Source organism: Erythrolamprus reginae, chromosome 2, assembly GCF_031021105.1.
Source record: "Erythrolamprus reginae isolate rEryReg1 chromosome 2, rEryReg1.hap1, whole genome shotgun sequence".
Taxonomy (NCBI): domain Eukaryota; kingdom Metazoa; phylum Chordata; class Lepidosauria; order Squamata; family Dipsadidae; genus Erythrolamprus; species Erythrolamprus reginae.
The window spans coordinates 303,783,123-303,807,918 of NC_091951.1; the positions used below are offsets into that span (position 1 = coordinate 303,783,123).

General features: G+C 35.4%; 1 protein-coding gene across 9 annotated transcripts in view; it reads right to left on the minus strand.

Moving 5' to 3' along the window:
• CAST (calpastatin) overlaps nucleotides 1-24,796 on the minus strand; it is an 85,426-nt gene that overhangs the window by 25,838 nt on the left and 34,792 nt on the right. For 5 of the 9 annotated variants that reach the window (XM_070742996.1, XM_070742995.1, XM_070742997.1 and 2 more), the window contains 14 exons: nucleotides 23,549-23,602; nucleotides 12,404-12,454; nucleotides 11,867-11,923; nucleotides 11,662-11,778; nucleotides 9,732-9,824; nucleotides 9,593-9,655; nucleotides 8,135-8,233; nucleotides 5,889-5,969; nucleotides 5,748-5,801; nucleotides 4,875-4,973; nucleotides 4,544-4,636; nucleotides 3,235-3,336; nucleotides 2,541-2,624; nucleotides 1,105-1,152 (listed from right to left, as the gene is read on the minus strand). In XM_070742996.1, the coding sequence (XP_070599097.1) occupies nucleotides 1,105-1,152; nucleotides 2,541-2,624; nucleotides 3,235-3,336; nucleotides 4,544-4,636; nucleotides 4,875-4,973; nucleotides 5,748-5,801; nucleotides 5,889-5,969; nucleotides 8,135-8,233; nucleotides 9,593-9,655; nucleotides 9,732-9,824; nucleotides 11,662-11,778; nucleotides 11,867-11,923; nucleotides 12,404-12,454; nucleotides 23,549-23,602 (1,095 nt within the window). Of the gene's footprint in view, nucleotides 1-1,104; nucleotides 1,153-2,540; nucleotides 2,625-3,234; nucleotides 3,337-4,543; nucleotides 4,637-4,874; nucleotides 4,974-5,747; nucleotides 5,802-5,888; nucleotides 5,970-8,134; nucleotides 8,234-9,592; nucleotides 9,656-9,731; nucleotides 9,825-11,661; nucleotides 11,779-11,866; nucleotides 11,924-12,403; nucleotides 12,455-13,510; nucleotides 13,577-23,548; nucleotides 23,603-24,796 lie in introns of all 9 variants that reach the window. The other 4 variants (XM_070742993.1, XM_070742992.1, XM_070742994.1 and 1 more) reach the window with 1 other exon arrangement.

Here is a 24,796-nt window from a genome sequence, read left to right on the forward strand (position 1 = left end):
AGGCTGGGTCAACCTTGAGTTGGTCAGGATCAAACTCCTGGCAGTAGGCAGAGTTAGCCTGCAATACTGCTTTCCGACCACTGGGCTATAACAGCTCTTACAGTACAAACACTTATCGATCTACCATATATTAAATTACCATTCTTCAGCAGAGGTAAGAACATGATAATTTTAGGGTGAATATTTGGTTGGAAATATGTATGCATTTCTGTTCAAAAGATGGAAATCTGAACTCTTCTCCGTTTAAGGAACAGCACTGCATTAATAAAATGCTTGCAAAAAAGGGAATCTTGCAGTTTCCTTTTCTTCTGAAGGTCCAGTTAGCCTGCTCTAATGCAACCGATGCTACACCAATAGCATATTATACACCTAACAATAAGATTTCTAAAACAATAATCATATATTCTAAGATATTGATTCAATTCATGAGATTTTATTCATAATGCAAAACAGGCCTCTATTACAATATACTGTAAGTCAAAAGATCTGAAATTTTTAGAGCAATAATATTATTTTACCTGCACTGTGAGACAGAAAACTAGTGTAAGAAGTGCAGAAGAAAGATATATTTTGAGTTTTTAAAGACTTAATGTGAACCACTGGTGGGAGATAATAAAAGTTTATAAAATCATCCATATAAGGAAAAATTAAGTATTAAAAAGTTTTTCTCATCACAGTATTAAATTCTGGTCTTATCTATTGAAGTAATAAGGAGGAGATTTCTGAATGATAAAAGAAAGTAATTTTTTCAACTACATGTGTTTAAATTATATAAATCATTGCCATCAAATGTGCTAACGGCAACCAATGTATGAAGACAAATTGATATAAGAATAAGACTATTTATTTGGATTTCTTGTATATTACTGTCAGAGAAAAAGTCCACACCTAAAGTATCAGTTGCTGGGAATCAACAATGAAAGAACACTTTTGATTTCCTACATGTACAGAATTGGAACCTGTGATTTAAAGCTCTAGACCAAATAGAACTTTGTTTTGATCTAACATGGTATTGTAATAGAAAGGAAAAGAATAATAGAATAATAATTCTATTTCTTCAACAGAAGTAATAGAAAATAAATATTTTAAAAATTGTTAAATAACCTTTGGTTTCTCTTCGGGTGTTGGCAACAGTGGCTTTCCATCTTTGTCCTAATATTTAAAAAAAGAACTATTGTTAAGAATGCAATTTGTATTCAATCAAAATAAAAATAGTGAAGATACAAAATAAGTTCAGACTAGAAAAAAATTATCAATTTCTCAGCACTTTAATAGTTCTATATCATAACAATAATTCAGATGCACAGTTAAATACTGAAAGAAACAGATCAAGGTACAGCTGATGTAGTAAGCCTATTGTCATTACTAGGTTTTGGCCATGCTGTCCAGTTGTCAAATTCCATATATTACATATGTAATTCAAGAAAATATTACACTCTGAAAATTTTAGGTTTTGTTGCCTGTACAGTTTATATAGTTCATTAAATGAATGGTCGAAAGTCAAGGACAACCTATAAATTCTGTCATAGACAATCTTTTTCTACACAGACTTAAGGGAGTTCATAAAATTCTAAATGTTATTTTTTGTTATATAAAATACTAAACTAGTTGATCTAATTTCTCGGATGTCTCAGATGCTGAATATACATACCACTGGTACAATGTTATTAAAAATGTTGTACCAGTAAATATTGTCACTGAGTAGTATCTGATAGACGGCATTTGTTCTTAGCAGAGAATAAGTTAAAAATTCATCTTCATCATCTATCACTTGTGCCAAAGTCAGTATCATCACTTTCATCCAATTTTTCAATATAGGCACCTTTTTCCCAATTAATGTTGGATTTCCCCATAAAGATAATTTAGCAGGGGGAAAAATCATCAGATCTTTCTTTTTAGACATTATATACCATTGCTTCCTAACTAGTATAATTATTTCTAAAGATACTGGTTCTGTTATATTTAGATGTCAATACTATCCATTTAGCCAAAGGTGCTGTATTTGTATATCCCTACAAAAATTAATACCAATTGTTGTTCGCTTCCAGTATTTAATATTTGACAATTGGTAAGTTTGATAATATAGCTCCAGATTCCAAAACGCAGCCATCAATAGATACAGAGAGATAAACAGCTTCTACATACTATTCAAAAGAGACAATCAAAAAGCTAAAAGACCACATCACTCCCTTGCTAGAAAACACTACCCAGATTCTGGATGGAGTCATTAATTATAATGTGCCCTTTTCATCACATGGTTGCAAAAGGATCAAACAAGCATTTCCCTATTCTTGCTTTTATGGCATATCAAAGCAGTGACAGGTGAAAGAGAAACCAAGTCAAGAATCCCAGTGCTCAAACTACAATTAACCCTCTTAACCTGGACACAATATAGCAATATTTAGAAAAAGTGGCCTTAAGGTAAAACCAGTAAGACATCAACTAAATAACTGTATAATTTAATATCCCACTGCAATTGCTAAACTAACAATATATATATATATATTGCATGTCACTGAAAGCTGGAGACTATTAGTTACCAAGGTTGGCTTTAATCTATATTCAGGAGGAATTGTATCATCACGTTCACCGGGTTTCTTTTCTTTCCTTTCTATGGCCTTTGGCTAAAGAAGGGGAGAGGAAAACAATTTATCAATATAAAGGATGATTCCTCGGAACTTAAATACATACTCTAAAATCAATAAGATTTAAAAGTGCCTAAACCTATATCAATCATATCAATGAATATATACACTTAAGTACTTCATGACTATTCAGCATATAGTATTTAATTAAATAGCACTTTATTCTCACACAGTTGCAACTTAATCTTATTACATTTCCCCCCAAATACCTCTTAATGTATTCAATAGTATTTATTCTAAATTTAGAAGGACTGTACAACTCTTTTACAAAAAAGCCAATATTGTTCTGATTATTTGTATATTTGTTGATTGATTAACTTTTTTGTACAAAAAATCTTGCCTTTAATACTTTATAAATAACTCAAGGCAGCGATACCCAATATTTTGTGTTTCCTCCCATTTTCCCTACAGTAACAAACATGTGGGGTGAATTATTCTGAGAATGAATGTCTGGCCCAACATCACCTAGTTGGTTTTCTTGGCTAAGGTAGGATCAGAACTCTCAATCTTCTGGTTTCTAAATCACTAGATCAAAGTGACTCTACTTTGGCCTAAAATGTTTCCTAAAATGTTTGTAGCACAGATATACCTCTTCAACTTCAATGATGGAACTAATATCTTTTTCAGGTTCAGGTTCTGGCATACCAAGTGTATCCACAAGAGCATCCAGGGCGCTATCACTAATTGTCACCTAAATTGCAAAACCAAAGTGCAATTATTAAAAACAGCACAATACAGACAGTTCCTTATATTTGAACACATTCTGGAATTATTGGACCTAATATTGTATTGACAATTCAGATTTTTCAGCAATTGTTTTATAGTATAATCTAGACCTGATAGCTGAAACATTTTAATGTAGGATGTAAATTATGCAGTTTTCCATTTCAGGACAATAATCTGTATTTTTATATTTAGTACTGAATTTCAAGTCATCGATAATAATGCAGGTTCATCAACCATAATAGTAATAAATCCACAATCAATCTTGAAAGGTAGTTGAAGACTTAGTTGCGGTATAACAATTGTGAGCTCAGGAAAGTAGAGTGATCTATATAAGAAACAATTATAAGAAGTCTTGGGAAAATCAATCCCGGTTTAGCTCAATAAAAAGGGCGGGGGGGGGGACTAGAAATTGAGTAATTTTCTAGATAAAGTGCCAAATGTGTTCTTTCCAGGATAAGTGTTATACTTATTATTATTCAATATTAGATAATATAACTGTCATCCTAATATGTTTTTGTAAATTGTTTGTGATCCTGTACATCAATAAACAATTTGAATAATTATAACACAACATGTAACACAGGTAGAAAAAATTTAAAGAAGTCATGCCCAATAAAACACAATAGCCACAGTAGAAACAACTGATACTTTTGGCAGTCTGAAATCACATCCTGATTTCACATTTGAAATTCAAACTTAGATGTGTTTGAAATCTTGCAGCTATTAAAGTATATATATTTTATGTAACTGTATTTTCCATTAAAAACTCAACCACTTTTAAACAACAGCTATATATATATCTCAAAATGTTCAAAAGTTTATAATATGATATGGATTACTGACATTTTCCCATCTAAAGCCTTCCAGTGGATGGACCCCGCTAAGATGAAACACTACATTTTAAAAGCATTTTAAAAGAAACAAAGATGAAAAAGTTTTCTTCTGTTGGAAAGGCTCATCCAATAAACGAAGTTTAAATTGAGTTCAATCAATATGATTCAATACAAATTCTCACGATACAGTTGGAACATGTATAATAAAGACTGAAAAAAGAAGCTCAGAAAGTTTTTGCTACCTAACTTTTGTAGCAGCTTTCCAAAATCCTTAGTCATAATAATTTTATATGTCTATTTTTGAGTATCAGAACATTAAATATGGTAATATCTATCTACCTCTTCCAATTTTGGTTTCTTCTCTTTGGGAGGAGCCGAACTGCTGACTGATGTTGTAGAATGGGCTTGTAAAAGCTCCTCTTTTGCTGCAGGCTTAAAGCATAAATAGATAAATATATAATAAATAAATATAAACACAAAATTGATTGGTATAAATTATAAAAGCAATGTATTAAGTCAACATTAATGCATTAATGAGTGTATTGATGTATTAAGAGCAATGGATTAAATTAAATGTAATGCTATTGCTAAAGTAATGTATTAAATCTTGCTTTCTAAACAGATATTTGAAGCTTGGCAATATTCCTTTAAAAGACAGTAAAACCAGTACCTCTTTTGGCTTGACTTCCTTTTCTCCAGCAGATGGTACAGTAGTGCAACTGAAATCAGATGACAGAGCATCTGCAAGGTCATCGTCTGTCATTGTGGGCTAAATGAAAACAAAAACTGGGTTAGATTTACACTAGTTGCCCAATAGCTCTTTACAGGTTATGGGCACCATATAGCTTAATACAAATACTTCATAGCAAATTAGCCTATTTCTAATCGGGAAACACCCATCAGTCTCTATTAATAGAAACAGTTACATCAAAATTGAAGACAAAAGGGAAAAAAAGCAATCTAGTTTTGCAATAGCACACTTTTGTAGCAGTTCTTGACTATTCAATGATTGCATTTGCATGTAATATCAATAGTGTTTTTTAATGGCATGATTCAAATAAAATATAGTGTCCTTGACTTAAGACCATTTGTTTAACAACAATTCACAATGCCCTTGGAAAAAATGATTTATAACCTGCATTCACAATTAATGACCATTTCATCACCTCCCGTAGTGATCACATGATCACAATTCAGGCACTTGGCAACCAGCTTACAACAAATATAATACTATCAAAAATAATATACTATATAATTGATAATATATAATACCATATAATAATTTGTTTAACAATCAAACAATAGTGGATAATACTATCTAATTATTGCATCTAATTGCAACATCCTAAAACAGAAGGATCTTTTCTCAGGATCGCCCAAAACATTTAAGATGTTGCAATTACTGTGTGCTCCAGATAACCAATTAGAACTGCCTAAATGTATTTATTTGATTTGTGTTTGAAACAAGCATGGATAACTTTTTATTTAAAGATCAGTACTAATTTTCCATCTTCATATTTTGTACTGAACAAATTAACCATACCTGTGATTCTCCCACTGCAACTGATGGAGAAGCTATTTTACCATCACCTTTACTCTGAAAAAGAAAAGTATGTTTGTGATAATATTTTAAGCAGTTTATCTTATCTGAAATGGTTAGAATATAATTCAGAGTCATTTATACCTCCAACAATTTCCTGTATTCTGGAGGAATTGTGCTCTCCCTTTTTCCCAATTCTTCTATGTTTAAAGACAACATTGGATCCTATATCAAAGGAAAAGTTACATTTTACTCTTGAGCTCAACAATTAATTCATAGTTACATAAAAGATATTTCCACTAGATTCCAATTTATTAAGAAAAATATAATTTTAAGTTCATTTTATGCTAGTTAATTATCCATGTAAAACAGTTATCCCTAATATTTGTTAAAAATGACTGCTTATGTCATCACATAATGTCATTTTCCTTTACATAGGAAAAATCAATACAAACTGATGTCTACATCTGCAAATGTCTTTTCTGTTTTCTTAATATATCACTATTGTACAGAACAAATTTCATTTTATCTCAATTATCTAACAATTGAGAAGCGCAATTCATGTTAATAAGACAAGTTAGATCATGTTTTACCTAACACTAAAACATGATGGTTTTAAAATAACATTCTAACTGGCAGGTGTTGACAATTATCAGGATAATTTAATAATTAGGATGATTGGAAATGGAAATAAACTCACTACAGTTTGCAGGATAAAAATCCCTTGTTTAGAGTGCAGAAAATGATTATTTTTCTTCTATATTTTGAGATCCAACTATTAGCTCCTTCTTATCTGACTATGCGAATAATAAAAAAAACTTTAACCTACTCAGTTATATATTGATGAGGGTTATATTAATTCAATGTATGTGCGCGCTATCACACATTCGTGAGTGCCCACACCCATAATTCAATGCCTGGGGAGGGTGAAAAAAGCTTTCCCCCCTCCAGCTCTCTGGAGGCCCAAATGGCCTGTTTTCCAACTTCTGGTGGACCCAGTAGGCTCATGTTTCGCCCTCGCTAGGCTCCAAAGGTTTCCCTGGAGCTGGGGGAGGGTAAAAACACCCTCCCACCAGAGGCTCTCTGGAAGCTAAAAACGCCCTCCCAGAGCCTCTGTGAGAACCAAAAATCAGCTGGCTAGCACACACCTGGACATTGGAGCTGAAATTGGCAAATGCTCGCGTTCCAGCAGATATGGCTCCATATGCCACCTGTGGCACCCGTGTCATAGGTTCGCCATCACTGGCATAGACTATCATTCAACCTGACTGTTTTCTAATATGTAAATTTAAAAGAAAATATAATCTTTTCGCAACAGTGCAATGCTATCTCTAATAAGTCCTCAGAGAGAGGTGGAATAAAAGTCCAATAAATAAATAAATATGTTCCTTGTATCCTTACAATTTATATTGGGTTCATTCTTTTTCAACTGGACCAGGTGTTCACTTGACTGATTTCTTTCAGCCTTATTTGAAAAGAAACCATCACAAAAACAACATATATAATGGAAAAAAATGTGTTCTTTCTAATGAAATAAAAATGAAGATGATTGATGGTGAGAAAATGGAGAGCTCTGTTTCATCACCTTCAATCACCTTCATTTTTATTTCATTAGAAAGAGCATGTTTTTTCTATCGCTTTATGTTTTCTCACCTTCAGTCATCTTCATTTTTATTTCATTAGAAAGAACACGTTTTTTATATCATATATGTCGTTTTTGTGATGGTTTCTTTTCAAATAAGGCTTCAATTTCACCTGGTCCACTTAACAAAGAATGACCCATTGACTGGTTCCTAATATACAACTTGTAACTTGATATGTATCCTAATATGTAACTTGAACATGGACTATTATTAAGTGTGGCACCTTATGATTCTTGACAAAATTATTTTTTCTTTTATATACACTGAGAGCACATGCACCAAGACAAATTCCTTGCGTGTCCAATCACACTTGACCAATAAAATTCTATTCTATTCTATTCTATTCTAGTCTATTCTATTCTAGTCTAGTCTATATTCTAGTCTAGTCTCATCTAAATCAGATTCTATGATAGAGATGGAAGCAAGCTCTCCTAAATTCATTTGGAGGTAACATCTAAATTGAAACAAAATATCACAATCACAATATTCTGATTAGCAACACAATTTAAATAAAAATGAAAGGGGAATCCCTCCCATAATTGAAATAGGAAAAAAACCATCCAGCACTAAATGTGGTTTAAAAACTTGAAAAATGCATAATAGAGGCACATGCACTAATATTCAAGGATGTCACACGAGGAAACAAAGCTTGAAAAAACGTATTATTTTACTTGCATCCACATTAACAAAATGTAATTATAAAAATGCAGATTTCATACATAAGTTCTTATAGAAAAAAATCCATACCGAAACTTCTGGTCCAGTATATATTGGAGCAGGTGGTTCATTTTCTTCAGGACTTCCAAGTGTATCTATTAAATCATCTAAGGCAGTATCTAAATCAGACTAGGAAAACATTTTAAATAATATATAGCAGGACACACCTTAAAATTATTATAATCATATATTTAAAAAATAAATACAGTAAAATCTAACTTATTATTCAAATTTTAAAATGTTTCAGTGACATATTAGTATCCAAAGTTATAATTTATGTAATCCAGGAAATATTTTACCATTGGAGAAACACATTTTGTCAATATTGTATGGTAGAAACTTGCTAAAAGAAAAAAGAAATAACTTGCCTGCTAGAAATCCAGATATCTAGGTTTTACAATTGGCAGAATGTAGAAAATAAGACATGAAAATGCAGATAAATGCTATATCAATAAGGCAGTTGGGGTACAGGATGAGATAAGGAGGTTTTTTAGCATACAAAAAAAGTAAACTTTTAAGAAAATTGGAATGAAAGCAGGGAGGAAAGTCAAGCAGAAGAGGTAAGAGGAAGAAACAAATGTTGAATTTGAAAATATATAAAAGGTGTGGTGTTACGAATACAAGAAGACAGATGTCTAGAGAAGAAGATAATACAGGCTTAGTGATTATTCTTGACATCAGTAATCTTGACTCAGAGAGACCACACCTAGAAGAAATGACTGGGAAAAAGAAAAGGAAGTGGATAATTTAGTAAAGCACCTAAGGAGTGAAAATGACTTGAGAGATTTAAAGACAAACAGAAAAATTACTCAAATGCAAGCAAGCAAAAAGGTAGAGATTTAAAGTGAGGAAAAAACTATTCATGAATCAGGCAGCTTAAAAAGACAAAAGGAGGAACACAGCCTTCCAGTCAGAGAAGGATTATATGTGCCACATACACACATGATTATTCAAGTGTTCCATGTAGCACATATTACAAGGGTACATTTCTACATATAGTACAATGTAACTCTATATTTTATTTTCTCAGAAATCAGCATAGGGGAAATTACGGTGTAAAATAAAGCTGATTGTGCATGAGCCGGGGTGGCGTAGCAGGTAGAGTGCTGTACTGCAGGCCACTGAAGCTGACTGTAGATCTGAAGGTCAGCGGGTCAAATCTCATCACCGGCTCAAGGTTGACTCAGCCTTCCATCCTTCCGAGGTGGGTAAAATGAGGACCCGGATTGTGGGGGCAATAGGCTGGCTCTGTTAAAAAGTGCTATTGCTAACATGTTGTAAGTAGCCCTGAGTCTAAGGAGAAGGGCGGCATAAAATTCGAATGAATGAATGAATGAATGAATGAATGAATGAATGAATGAATGAATGAATAAATAATTTTTTTAAAGAATATCAAGATTATCCATGCTGGCTAGCTGTGTTTAAAATGGTGTTTGAACAAAACAAAAATGCTGCAGTTGAATACATGGTTAGTAAACCTTTATTTACCTTTTCTGCTGGTTTGCTGTCCACAATAACTGGGGCAGGAGATGCCTGTTTATGTTCTTTAGGCTGAAAATAAGAATGTATTTCTGAGAACTGGTACATAATTTCACATACCCATACTACTAATCACCACCAAACTCACTTCTGCAGTTGTAGCAGTCAAACCAGCAGCTGCAACTGTTCCAGCTGTGCCAACAGCTACTTTGGAAGCCAATGATTTCTTGTCAGTGTTATCCTAAAGCGGAAAAGGGCAAGATCAGCCAACACAAAGTACCACTAATATTTAGAGCAGCCCAAATTCTAAGCAGAAATTATCATTCAGGCATGATTTTTACACTGGCCCTCAACAAAAAGCATAACATGAAATCATTTCCTACAAGCATAATTCAGAATTACTGTAAAAACGTATCTTGCATATACAGGTAGTCCTCGATTTACAATGAGAGTTCATTTAGTGACCATCCAAAGTTACAACGCCATTGAAAAAAGAGATGCAAGACTGTTTTTCATACTTATGACCATCTCCTGAGGTCGTGTGATCAAAATTCGGACACTTGGCAACTAGTTCACCTTATCAGGACAGTTGCAGTGTCCTGAGATCATGTGATCACCTTTTGCAACATTCTGACAAGCAAAGTCAATGGGGAAGCCAGATTCCCTTAACAGCTGCATCACTAACTTAACAACCACAGTGATTCACTTAACAATTCAATTAACAATTAACAATTGGGGCAAAAAAAAAAGGTCATGAAATGGGGCAAAATTCACTTAACAAATGTTTCACTTAACAGCAGAAATTTTAGAGTCAGTTGTGATTATATTTTCATTTCTAATTAGTATGCTTATCAGATATAATTAACCCTAAAACATTGCCTAACAAAAGGATCAACAGTGTAATTCCAGTCATGCAAATAAAAATATGACAGGGAAAAAATACCTTATTGGCCATGTACAATGCTGGTATATACAGTGGTGTACACAATTTATGCATGGTATGCTTGTGTGTATGTTTGGTTTTTTTAAAATAAGGGTTTTTAAAATTATTTTAAATATTAGATTTGTTACATGTTGTTTCATTATTGTTGCTAGCTGCCCCGAGTCTACGGAGAGGGACGGCATACAAATCTTATAAATAAATAAAATAAATAAATAAATCTAAGGTGTTTAGGAAAATAACATTTCCTAAATAAGTCAATAAGCTCATAGTAGGAATATGATCTAACCCAATTTAATACACTAACTACTACCTCACAAAATGTTTTTATAAACTAATGCTTACTAAATGGAAACTGTTCTGAACTTACAGTAAAGCTTTAAAGTACATTTTTAAACAACCAGACTGAATTACTACTAAGTACAGTATACTATTACACAGTATCAAAAACTGACTTTTATGTCCTGCTAGTGAGCTTTGGCCAATTCTGTGATATAATAAAGTGACCAACTATGAGGTTTCACCTAAATAAGTCTAAATTACCCAAGTACTTGAAATTGCTTTATTGCTCTGAAGACAACAAGAACAAAGAGAACAAGAGAGCAAGAACAAATACAACAAGAACAAAGAGAAATCCCACAACCATAATTATTTATATAAAGAACAGTTATAATTACATATCTGGAATATATTCTATTTTAAGAATGCAGAAAAAGTGAAAGTTATTTACCAAAGTGGTTCCTGTAGAAATACATTTTTCTTCATTTGTCCTCCTTAGTCTTTGGGATTCCTTCTCTACCATTTTTTCTCATTATGCTGCTCTCCAGAATTCTAATCTAATATGGCCTGTAGTTAGGAATCCCAGTAATTTCTAGTGTGTGTCATTTTGGGGAAGGCTCTCATAAACTTAACACAAGAAATTTTACTTAGAACATAAGAAGTGCCATGCTGAATCAGGCTAAAACCCATCGAGTCCAGCATTCTGTGTCACACAGTGGCTCACCAATTGTACATGGGGATCTTGAGCAGAAAGAGAAGGCAAAACCCTCCCTTTCCCTTGACCCCCAACAAATGGTACCCAAGGGAATCCTGTCTGCCTCAACCAACATAGAACATTTCAATAGAAAAATCACCTTACCTTTGCTTCTTTACTTGTTGCCAACTGTGTTGACTTGGCATTTTTACCAGAGGTTTCTTTTCCCAAACTTGGTTGCTTAGGTTCCTTCCCTAAAGAATCTTTGCTTGAACTTTTTGCCTATACAAATATATTTTTAAATCTTTAATCATGTGTTTATACTAATTTGCATTTTAATTTTTTTTATTTTAATATGTAAATCAATTACCCCTCCAGGATCTTTCTGCTTCCCTTCAACTGGACAGACAGGTTGAGATTCATCTGCCTGTAGCACACACATGAAAACTTAATCAAATCTGTTTTATACTGATTTTTATTCTAGCACAGAATGCTCTACATGATGAACAAAATAATTTATTTATTTTATTTATTTATTTCATTTTAATAGGATTTATATGCCACCCCTCTCTGAAGACACGGAGTGGCTTACAACACATACAAAAGAAGAACAATACAACATAATTGTATAAATTCAATTAATTAAAAAAACTAAATGTATTAGTCCAGGGGTAGGCAAAGTTGGTTCTTCTATGACTTGTGGACTTCAGCTCCCAGAATTCCTGAGCCAATCATGCCAGCTCAGGAATTCTGGGAGTTGGAGTCCACATGTCATAGAAGAGCCAACTTTGCCTACCCCTGCACTAGTATTATTTAAAAAAAATAATCATACCCACTCAAACAACAGGCTTTTCATAATCAAATAAAATAATCATACCCACTCAAACAACAAGGCTTTTCATCCTACCTTTTTGTCCTGTAGTGCTTTTTCAGGTTCTGCCTTTGTTTTTTGTGTTGCCTGCGATATGAATAAAAATAATTTTAAAAATTACTTAATCTATATTTTTCAATGGCTACTGCAGGAAGATTTTCTGCAAATTTTGTATAACTTGAAGTCTCTGGGGCTTTTGTGAGAAAGTTATAAGTAAGCAGCCTCAAAACTATTTGGGCACTATTTAAAATAACACAGACTTATAAAATCTGTTTATTTAAAACATTTGTATAGCTAAACATCGTAACCAAATTCTGGATGGATAACAACCAAGAATAAAACAATATACATATAACAATATGTACATATACATTATAGATATACATAACATACACAAAATAAAAGCCAAAAACAATAAAAGTGTGCATGGAACAAAAACAACTTAATTTTACATGGTGCATAGGCAAAATTGTTTATCATCTGTGACAAGAGCAGAATGAAGAAAATGAAATTTAAATGTATTAACAAACGATGAAATGTTAGGGTGATACTTATGAAAATAATTTAAATCATGGATTAGAAGGAAAAAATAGAAAATTCAAATCAGAAAGTGGGATTTACTGTAGAGTAAATCGGAATTTAGAATTACTTTTACATCATCTTCAATATTAAACACGTATATATAAGCATTTATATATATAAATTGCCCACTTCAAATGCTACATAATACTATACTTTCAATTAATTAACCTCTTTATAATTTGATTGAAAGCTTTTCTCCAATACATCCACACATTTTAATACTGTACAACTGTTATCAAACACAAGCAAAAAAAGCAAAAACATCTAGCTTTCTTGTCTTTTAAACAAGAATAAATTCACCAAAGCAAAGCTGTATCATTCTCTAGGACATAAGTATTAATCACAGTAGACTAAATGGTAAAAAATACTAAGAGACTGCTTTTATATGATACGTTTTCAAATTGTGCTGTGCCATCAGAAGATATTGCAATGTGATCACACAAAAGGAAGGCAAAAGTAAAGTAGAATGTATTAGTTTGGGGCTAATGAATGAGCACATGCTAGCAATGTGGCTGCTGTTATTATCAAGCATAAACACACACAACCCAGGGTCTGTATCACCTTCTTCTTGTTTCTTTTTCTTTTCTGGGAATCCACTCCACGTGTTTGCTGTTGGCTTGAGGAAGCCTAGTATTGGGAGTACAAACTCAGGATCTTGGAAAGAAATTGCTCAATATATAATAAGGAAACTTCTTACTAATCTCAATTTTATATCCTCAAGAAATGATGAACCCAATTATATTGATGAAATTATGGAATTATGAAATTATAGCAAATATCACTGCTGGTTGTTACAAAAATAACTAGGATTCTTATTTCCTATTTTGATAAAGTATGTATTGAAGAAGGTATTTTTTGTTTTTAAATGTATATTCTTACACCTATGTGTCATTTAGACAAACATTATGGTTCTTCCCAAGCTGGACAAAGATTGTATTATGTATTCCAGTTATTGACTAGGGCCAGGAAACACTTTGAAACGGAAAGAACAAAGATATTTTAAAATAGATGTGATGGAAAATGTACCATTTGTTGCAACTCCTTAATCTAAAAACATTGTTTCTCATAAAAATAATTAATTTCTTTAAGCAATTTGACAATGTTATATGAGCACATTTCCCTCTTCAAATCCATAGTATTGCATATGAGCATTTGTTGTCAAATGTAGATGCTAAATTAATAGTGATGGGCGAACCCAACGGTGTTCGGGTTTGGCAAGTTCGGACGAACTTTATGCAAAATTCGGCCGAACCCAATGTCACATATACCGGCAGGTTGCTAAGGACGCCAAGGTGATCACTTCCTGGATTCCATGGAATCCAGGAAGTGATCACCTTGGCATCCTTAGCAACCTGCCGGCGATGTCAAGGCTCCGCCCCCGGAATCTCTTCATGGGAGGGATTTCCCAGCTCCTTCAAAGGGAGGTCTTCATGTAAAAGTAAACATTGTTATTTTTACATGAAAGGACACTGCAGTGGCACTACAAGCAAAGGGCGGTCCTTTCACGTAAAAATAAACATGTTTATTTTTACGTGAAGATCTCCCTTTGAAGGAGCTGGGGAATCCCTCCCATGAAGAGATTCCGGGGGCAGAGCCTTGACGTCACCGGCAGGTTGCTAAGGACGCCAAGGTGATCACTTCCTGGATTCCATGGAATCCAGGAAGTGATCACCTTGGCGTCCTTAGCAACCTGCCAGCGACGTCAAATCTCCAAACACCAAACACGACTCCGAACTTTGCCCGAAGTTTCAAAAAATTTCGGGTTTGTGTTCGGCATACCGAACACTGCAAAATTTGGTACGGACCCGAATTGTGCGGGTTCGGTTCACCCATCACTATAAGTTAACTATTTTGATTTATCAATTTCTTCAAGTACTGAGTTTTCTCAATTTATGTACTTCAAATTAAATATCATTATGTATGGTACAACCTGTCCTTTTCAAAAATATATATAAAAGTCAAATTTGTCCTTTAAAAAAGTTTTAGGTTCTCTTTTCTGGATAATTAGAAATTCTTTTTAAAAAAATAGTGTATACAAGAGGGAAGGCAGAGGATAAAATTCTTTCATTCCAGAAATATATAACTCTGTGTCATATCTGCTCACACTATAACCTGGAATAAATCACTCTTGATCCCCTTGAGTTTTAGAAATAATGTATGTACAGACTGCAGATTAAGTAGATGAGGTGGTTTTTCTGTTTTCTGAGTACAAAGATTCCTAAAAAAAACTTTCAACTGAAAAAAATATATTTATTCCTAGATGAATACATAAAAGACCTAGATAATCTAGAATTCTACTGAGAACATAAATATAAAGTAAACATAATTAATACACTTAAATCATTTTATTCTATGAGATGTAACACCTTCCCTGGGTTACTGAATGGAAAGTTTTGCCAACTTGCCACTTGACAACTTGGCTCATTTTGGAAGTGTACATTTGCCAACACTGACATAAAAGAGTGTTGGGCCATTGCCAACAATGCAGAATGACAGCATCTCCAATTAAAGAAACATAGCGATCATCAATGAATTAGCTGAGTGTGCATAGCACCACTAACTACACATACAGAGTATGTCCAAGGTCAAAACAGATATACAGTGATACCTTGTCTTACAAACTTAATTGGTTCTGGGACGAGGTTCTTAAGGTGAAAAGTTTGTAAGACGAAACAATGTTTCCCATAGGAATAAATGGAAAAGTGATTAATGTGTGGAAGCCCAAAATTCACCCCCTTTGCCAGCCGAAGCGCCCGTTTTTGCACTGCTGGGATTCCCCTGAGGCTCCCCTCCATGGGAAACCCCACCTCCAGATTTCTGTGTTTTTGCGATGCTGCAGGGGAATCCCAGCATCACAAAAATGAGCGCTTCACTGGCAACGGAAGTCTGGAGGTGGGGTTTCCCAGCGAAGGGAGCATCAGTGAAATCGCAGCATTGCAAAAACACTGAAGTCCTCGAATCCCCACCTCTGGACTTCTGTGTTTTTGCGATGCTGCGATTTCACTGAGGCTCCTCTCACTGGGAAACCCCACCTCCGGACTTCTGTTGCCAGCGAAGCGCCCATTTTTGCACTGCTGGATTGCCCTGCTGGGATTCCCCTGCAGCATCACAAAAACACGGAAGTCCAGAGGTGGGGTTTCCCATGGAGGGGAGCCTCAGGGGAATCCCAGCAGTGCAAAAACGGGCGCTTCGCTGGCAACAGAAGTGAGGAGGCGGGGCATCCCAGCGGTGGCAGTGGGTTTGTAAGGTGAAAATAGTTTGTAAGAAGAGGCAAAAAAATCTTAAACCCCGGGTTTGTATCTCAAAAAGTTTGTATGATGAGGCGTTTTTAAGATGAGGTATCACTGTATGAGCTTACATTATAGTACACTGGCTGAAATTAATGTTCTTTCCCACAGGTTTGAGGCTCTCCTTATGGGGGATAAATTATAAATCAACATGGGTTAGAACTATTTCACAAAACTCCAACTTCTTGGCGTCTCCAAGAAGGAGCTCACTTATGGCCTATGAGTGTACACTTAGTGCATTTAAACAACATATTAAATATCAGGAAATCCCACAGCACCTGTCGTTCTCTACCCAGGAATATTTTCTTGAATAATCAGATCTCCCTTCACTGACAAATGAGATAGATATATAGTGGTACCTCTACCTAAGAACGCCTCTACTTATGAACTTTTCTAGATAAGAACCGGGTGTTCAAGATTTATTTGCCTCTTCTCAAGAACCATTTTCTACTTACAAACCCGAGCCTCTGAAACTGTAACCGGAAAAGGCAGGGAGAAGCCTCCATGGGGCCTCTCTAGGAATCTCCTGGGAGGAAACAGGGCCTCCACCCCCCCTGTGGTTTCCCCATTCGTACACATTATTTGCTTTTACATTGATTCCTGTGGGGAAAATTGCTTCTACTTACAAACCTTTCTACTTAAGAACCTGATCACAGAATGAATTAAGTTCGTAAGTAGAGGTACCACTGTATCACATAACTTTCTCTAAATTTCAGAGGGGACTAACTCTAGCCCATTGTTAACACTCTACGTGTAGCAGTTCTGGTGAGCTGATTAAAAAAAGTCCCACATAAACTGAGATTGTGCCCTGTGGACACTGATGTGCCTATCGTCCCCTGTCCAATTGTCTTTCCTTAACTCATATATCATATATATTCTCTCCTTATCTCTTATATCATATATATTCTCTCCCTCTCATCTACTCTTCTTTTTACTTTCTATCATTATATATATTACTTAATGCTTATTCTCTTCCATATGTATTGTATATTGGACAAAGAATAAATAAATAAATAAATAAATAAAAATCACAGCTCATGCCCTGTTATATTTCACAGTATATAAGATATCACAGACTCATTACCTCTGCTGATCTCTTTTATGTACAGCAGGGCTGTGCAATTCGCAGCCTGCAGGCCAGATGCATCACATGGTTTAATCAAGCGGGGGGGGGGGAGATATGAACATAATGATTGTACTGAATTTTATGATTATTGCACTGGGATTTACAGTGAGAAAAAAGAATAAGGAGAGAATGCATGTATTGGCATAGGCAAAGTAGCAGGCTGGGTAATAATTTAAGTTAATTTGGATGGGAGTTTGTAAATCGTTAGTCATAAAACAATTATTTGCTATTGGCAATGCTATTTGAGACTTATAGAAGCTGACTTCCACAATAACCCTAGGAACAAGATTGCTAAATGCATGTATCAGCATGAGTGTCCCTTGCAGGATTATTCTTTGAGAAATGCCATATTACAGAGGCACTGTATTTTCTTTTTGTTGCTGCAATCTCTTTCTGGAATTTTGCAGCCAACATGCTATCTTAGTGCTGATTATTTTCTTGGGAAATAATATAGTACAGTCATTTTCCAGGCTCTAATATTGCCACACAAAAATGTATTTCATCCCCATCATTTTACATGCCTCTATTGTGTAAATCTTCCAGATTAAAACACTGCAATTTTGATTGCTTGGTTACTAGACAGTCACAAAATTGTCCTTGCATATAGACCTATTAAGATGGAATAATTTGTTAAATTATAGTGCTCACTTGGAATTTTGCAGGTGTTAGCTACATTATTTTTTAACAATAAGGCAAATAAGCCAATCCTCAAAATTTGAGCCAAACCTGAAAAATGTGTAAACCTGCAGATTAGCTGACCCTTGAATTTTTAAGAACAATGGCTGGTCAGAAATGGCAAACTGTTACATCATCAGAATGTTCTTTCTGCGCCAGCTCAGGAAGCTCAAACTGCCCAAGGAGATGCTGATAAAGTTCTACAGAGGAATCATTGAGTCTGTCATCTGCACCTCTATAACTGTCTGGTTTGGTGCTGCAACCCAACAGGACCAACATAGACTTCAGAGGATAATCAGAATTGCAGAAAAAACAATTGCTGCCAACCTGCCTTCCATTGAGGACCTGTATGCTGCACGAGTCAAAAAGAGGGTGGTGAAAATATTTACTGACCCCTCACATCCTGGACATAAACTGTTTCAACTCCTACCCTCAAAACGTCGCTACAGAGCACTGCACACCAAGACAACTAGACACAAGAACAGTTTCCCCCCGAACGCCATTACTCTACTAAACAAATAATTCCCTCAACACTGGCAGACTTTTTACTAAAACTGCACTTCTATTCTACTAGTTTTTAGAAACATAGAAACATAGAAGTCTGACGGCAGAAAAAGACCCCATGGTCCATCTAGTCTGCCCTTATACTATTTTCTGTATTTTATCTTAGGATGGATATATGTTTATCCCAGGCATGTTTAAATTCAGTTACTGTGGATTTATCTACCACGTCTGCTGGAAGTTTGTTCCAAGGATCTACTACTCTTTCAGTAAAATAATATTTTCTCATGTTGCTTTTGATCTTTCCCCCAACTAACCTCAGATTGTGTCCCCTTGTTCTTGTGTTCACTTTCCTATTAAAAACACTTCCCTCCTGGACCTTATTTAACCCTTTAATATATTTAAATGTTTCGATCATGTCCCCCCTTTTCCTTCTGTCCTCCAGACTATACAGATTGAGTTCATTAAGTCTTTCCTGATACGTTTTATACTTAAGACCTTCCACCATTCTTGTAGCCCGTCTTTGGACCCGTTCAATTTTGTCAATATCTTTTTGTAGGTGAGGTCTCCAGAACTGAACACAGTATTCCAAATGTGGTCTCACCAGCATTCTATATAGCGGGATCATAATCTCCCTCTTCCTGCTTGTTATACCTCTAGCTATGCAGCCAAGCATCCTACTTGCTTTCCCTACTGCCTGACTGCACTGTTCACCCATTTTGAGACTGTCAGAAATCACTACGCCTAAATCCTTTTCTTTTGAAGTATTTGCTAACACAGAACTGCCAATACAATAGTCAGATTGAGGATTCCTTTTCCCCAAGTGCATTATTTTACATTTGGAAACATTAAACTGCAGTTTCCATTGCTTTGACCATTTATCTAGTAAAGCTAAATCATTTACCATATTGCCGACGCCCCCAGGAATATCAACCCTATTGCACACTTTAGAGTCATCGGCAAATAGGCAAACCTTCCCTACCAGACCTTCCCCTATGTCACTCACAAACATATTAAAAAGAATAGGACCCAAAACAGACCCTTGTGGCACACCGCTTGTAACCTGACTCTGCTCAGAATACTCGCCATTCACAACAACCCTCTGGTGTCTATGCTTCAGCCAGCTGCAAATCCATTGAACTATCCATGGATTAAGTCCAATCTTCACTAATTTATCTATCAGCTCTTTATGTGGAACCGTATCAAAGGCTTTGCTGAAGTCCAGGTAGGCAATATCCACGGCATCACCTTCATCCAACACCTTTGTGACATAGTCAAAGAAATCAATGAGATTAGTCTGACATGATTTGCCTTCAGTAAAGCCATGCTGATTTGGGTCCAATAATTTATTGTTTTTTAGGTGCTGATTTATCCTCTTTTTCAGTAGAGTCTCCATCATTTTAACGACAACTGATGTCAAGCTAACTGGCCTGTAGTTACCAGCTTCTTCTCTACTGCCCTTCTTGTGGATAGGCACAACACTTGCCATTCTCCAATCCTCAGGAACATCTCCTGTTAACAAGGATTGGTTAAACAAATCAGTCATTCCTATCCTTTTCCTCACACTTAGGACTGTATGACTGTAACTTGTTGCTTGTATCCTAAGATTTTTATTAATATTGATTGTTTCTTCATTACTTACTTATTTGACCCCTATGATAAGTGTTGTACCACATGATTCTTGACAAATGTATGTTTTTCTTTTATGTACGCTGAGAGCATATGCACCAAGACAAATTCCTTGTGCGTCCAATCACACTTGACTAGTAAAATTGTATTCTATTCTCTATTATATTATATCATCTATAAAACAACATAGGTTTAAGTTTCTGACAGGCTTTTAAAAATCTGAACTTTGATTTGTAGATACCATATTTTTCAGACTACAAGAAGCACCGATGAATAAGGTGCACCAAGATTTCAAAGAGGTAAGGAAGGAAAAAATGTTTAGGTCCTCCATGGTACTCAGGAGTACTCTGCAAGTCTCCTAAACCCTCTGTGTGCCTCTTTTTTTTTGCAAAAATGGGCCCATTCTTTGAAAAAATGGGGGCATCTTTGCCTTTCCCTAGCCCCCAGGAGCACTCTGCCTCCCAAACCCTCTATTCAACCCATTTCTGTGAAGAATGGGCTCATTTTTCACAAAAATGGGATGATTGGTTGGGGCTTTGGGAGGCCAAAAGTTGCTATATTCAGTGTACAAGATACACCGACATTTCTACCCTCTTTTAGTCGGGGGAAAGGTGCCCCTTATATTCCAAAAATACAATAAATAGTTTGGCCATTCGATTCTTACTGGCTCAAGGTTGACTCAGCCTTTCATCCTTCAGAGGGGGGCAAAATGGGGACCAAATATTGGTGGGGGCAATATGCTGACTACAGAGGGCTGAAAAGCACTGTGGGTATAAGTCTAAGTCAGAGGTCTTCAAACTTGGCAACTTTAAGATTTGTGGATTGCAATTACCAGAATTCTCCAGCCAGCATGGGAGTTGAAGTCCAGAAGTCTTAAAATTGCCAAGTTTGGGGTGCTAAGTGCTATTGTTAAGTGGAACCCAATTTGATGGTGTAGATTAGTACCTAAAAACTCTAAACTTGTTGACAAACATATGCAGATAGAAATTAATTTACAATCTTTCAATGACAATATAAAGTTATGGCGCTGTCAAAAAAAGTGGCTTATGACCTCTCCTCAAACAGCCATGTGATCAATACTTAGATGCTTGGCAGCATGTACAGTAATACCTCGTCTAACGAACCTAATTTGTTCCCGGGGGAGGTTCGTAAGGCGAAAAGTTTGTAAGGCGATACATTGTTTCCCATAGGAAACAATGAAAAATGAATTAATGCGTGCAACGAAAAAAAAAAGCAAAAAACTGCCGCCACCCGGCTATTTCAATTGAAACAGCCGGGCGCTTCTCAGCATTCGCCCAATGCCGAACCCGGAAGTTTGGCAAAAGTTCAGGTTTGGGTGGCCGCCGAGAAGCCCCGCCGCCCAGCTGTCACCTTTTGAAACAGCCGGGGGGCTTCTCTGCGGCCTCCCAAATGCCGAACCTGGAAGTTCAGGTTTGGCGTTCGGGTTCAGGAGGATGCTGGGAAGCCCCCTCCCGGCTGTTTCAAAAAGCGACAGCCGGGCGGCGGGGGTGGGTTCATAAGACGGAAAACGTTCGTAAGAAGAGGCAAAAAATATCCGAACCCCGGGTTCGTATCTCGGGTTGTTTGTACGGCGAGGGGTTCGTATCATGAGGTACCACTGTATTTGCAACACCTGATAATCTGATCCCCATCTACATCCTTCCCACGGGGCCCCCAACAAGCAAAGACAATGGGAAAATTCAAATTTCCTTAAAATATTAATAAAGCGTAATAAAAATAAAGCAAAAAAGAACTCCTTTAGAAGAAAGCAAAAATTCCTTTGTAAAACAAGATACCAAACTCTAATTTCACGACAACATATTCAACTAAAAGTTATACAGAGAATAATCACTGGGCCTTCTGAAAGTTGGCTTAACCAGGTTGACAATCCCTTGTATTTCTCAGTGGCTCCTTTTGTTCCTATGTCAAAAGCTTTTCACAAAAAGCCAATTAAAACACTAAATCTATTCCTATGAATGAAAGAATGCATATGCTGATCCACGTTTTAACCATTTAACAATCCTAAAATTTAGATGGCTCTGCCAATCTTTTTAAACCTGTGTGGTTATCACATTATGCTATAAATAGAGCAATCACTCTATTCATATGATGACCACTTAAGCACCAATCTCAAAGATCAACAAATGTTAAAAGAAGAGTAATAGTTACCTTGTATTCTGGCTCATAATTGAGAAATCACCAAGCGACAAATAAGTGTGTGCGTGCATGCATGGGCGTGCTTTTGGTTTGGTTTAAAAAAAAAATTATTTTCAAAATAGTTAAAATGAAGTAATTGAAGACTTCAAAAACTATTATAAATAGAATTGTTTTTTTTTTTAAAAAGCATATTTTTTTTCAGATAAACTCCCAAATAGTAACAAAAAAATTTGATCAGTTTGTATCATGTCACTACAGTATATGGAATTATTCTTTCTTTAACATAGGGCTGGTGACAGGAAAAGAGAGACAGAGAGAGAAACTAGTAATTCCCCTATGCCAGCGGTAGATAATAGCAAAAATGCTATGCCAAAATCAGTTCTTAAATAATGCTAATAGCAATATTGTCTCGTATGAACCTTCCTAAAAGGAATTAATGTGATAGTGCATTCAAAACAATAATACAGTTGAAACTTACACCAAACAAATTCATGAGTTAACTCAGAAAACTTACACAATAAATCATTTCAAGGTTCATACCAATAATGTGCAGAACTCAATCAGAAGTACAGTGTTCCCTCAATTTCCGCGGGGGATGCGTTCCGAGACCGCCCGCGAAAGTCGAATTTCCGCGAAGTAGAGATGCGGAAGTAAAAACACCATTTTTGGCTATGGACAGTATCACAAGCCTTCCCTTAACACTTTAAACCCTTAAATTACCATTTCCCATTCACTTAACAACCATTTACTCACCATTATTACTGGTACTCACCATTGAATAAGACACTTAGTGATCCTGATATTTATAAACATAATTATTTAGTAACAATAATTATTTTTTTTGCTATTTATTTGCAAAAATTATTAGTTTGGCGATGACGTATGATGTCATCGGGTGGGGAAAACCGTGGTATAGGAAAAAAAACCGTGAAGTATTTTTTAATTAATATTTTTTAAAAAACCGTGGTATTGGCTATTCGCGAAGTTTGAACCCGCGAAAATCAAGGGAAGACTGTATAGTTTACTTTAATCTATGCAAAACATAATAGCAATAAACTAGTTTCATAGTTGTTCCCAACATCAGTCAGCAACTTTTCTCTTTATTAAAAACTGGAAAAATTACTGAGAGCTGCAACTGTAAGAGTTGATTTTTTTTTTTAAATCACACTTGGATATATGACACTGCAAGAATGACTTGTTCTTGGTTTTTTTTAGAAGACATACCTTTGCTTCAGCAGGTTTCATAGTTGGTGCCTTTGATGCAACAGAAGTCTGGGCCTGTATTAAGGTAAAAAAAAGTGTGAATTGTCTTTCATACACATTTTTTAAAAAGTAATATGATGAACATTCTACCCCAATGTAACACACTGCATTTCAATCTGTATGAACCCCATGACAGATAGGAATGCAATGACAGATTTATGAAACGACAGATAGGAATGTGAAGTTCAGTAAGTTCTAACAAGTTGCATAACTAAAAATCATAGAGAAACATACCAATGGTACTCAAATAGGAATGGAACCGTTGCAATATAGTTCCTCTAATCCTCAACACTCACAAGCCGTCCAGAACAATATTATGACATGGGAGGCCCCTGAGAGTTTTATAAGGATAAGAAGGGTTGCCCTCCTCCCTACATTCTGACAAAGTTAATCAAGAAAAGAAAACAGTGTCCTCTCCATTGGATGTCCAGGCCTGAATCCTGCTTGAAAAGATAAGTTATTTTCCCTACAATGCCCTATAGTTGTTCATCAATGACTGTCTCAATAACAGTCCAAAAGGAAAGGTTAGAGAGCAGCTGACCATTGTCTCCTTTTTAGAAGGGGGTGCATCACAAACCTCTAGCACTGATGATGTTACCTAGTTTGATAATAAAATGTCCACAAGAAAAGGATCAAGTTCAGATAATACCAAGGACCCCAAAGATCCTGTATCATATCGATCTTAGATGAGTCACATTCATTACTGCTGTGCATGGATTTATTGCGGTATGAATGAAATAGGAACCATATTTTGTGCTCAGCTCAGGAAAAGAAAACAGCATAACTTGAAAAATCCGATCAGAACATTTCTAATTAGCTGGATTCCCAAACAGCAAAACTCAAAAATTGCATTTGTAAAGAGAAGAGAAGAATTTTTTGCTAGAATGTAAAATCCACCATGTATTACTTTGTAAAACAAAATAGCCTGAGCTGCCAAAAAAGAATCCATCCTTATGCAATCCATGTGCAATTCAACTCTGCTAATGTTTATTTCACTGCCCATTGCTAAAGGACAGTTGAAACACACATAAAAGAATAACACATATAGCACTTGTTGTTTTAATAAGCAATTTAAATATTTCCATAAAATTTGGAGAACAGGTTGTCATTTGAGTGCAAGGCTAACTGAAAGCAAACTAGATTTGGGAAATTCTGTACATCACTAGTATAATCCCAGATAGATTTAATTATTATTCCAGTAAAACAGTC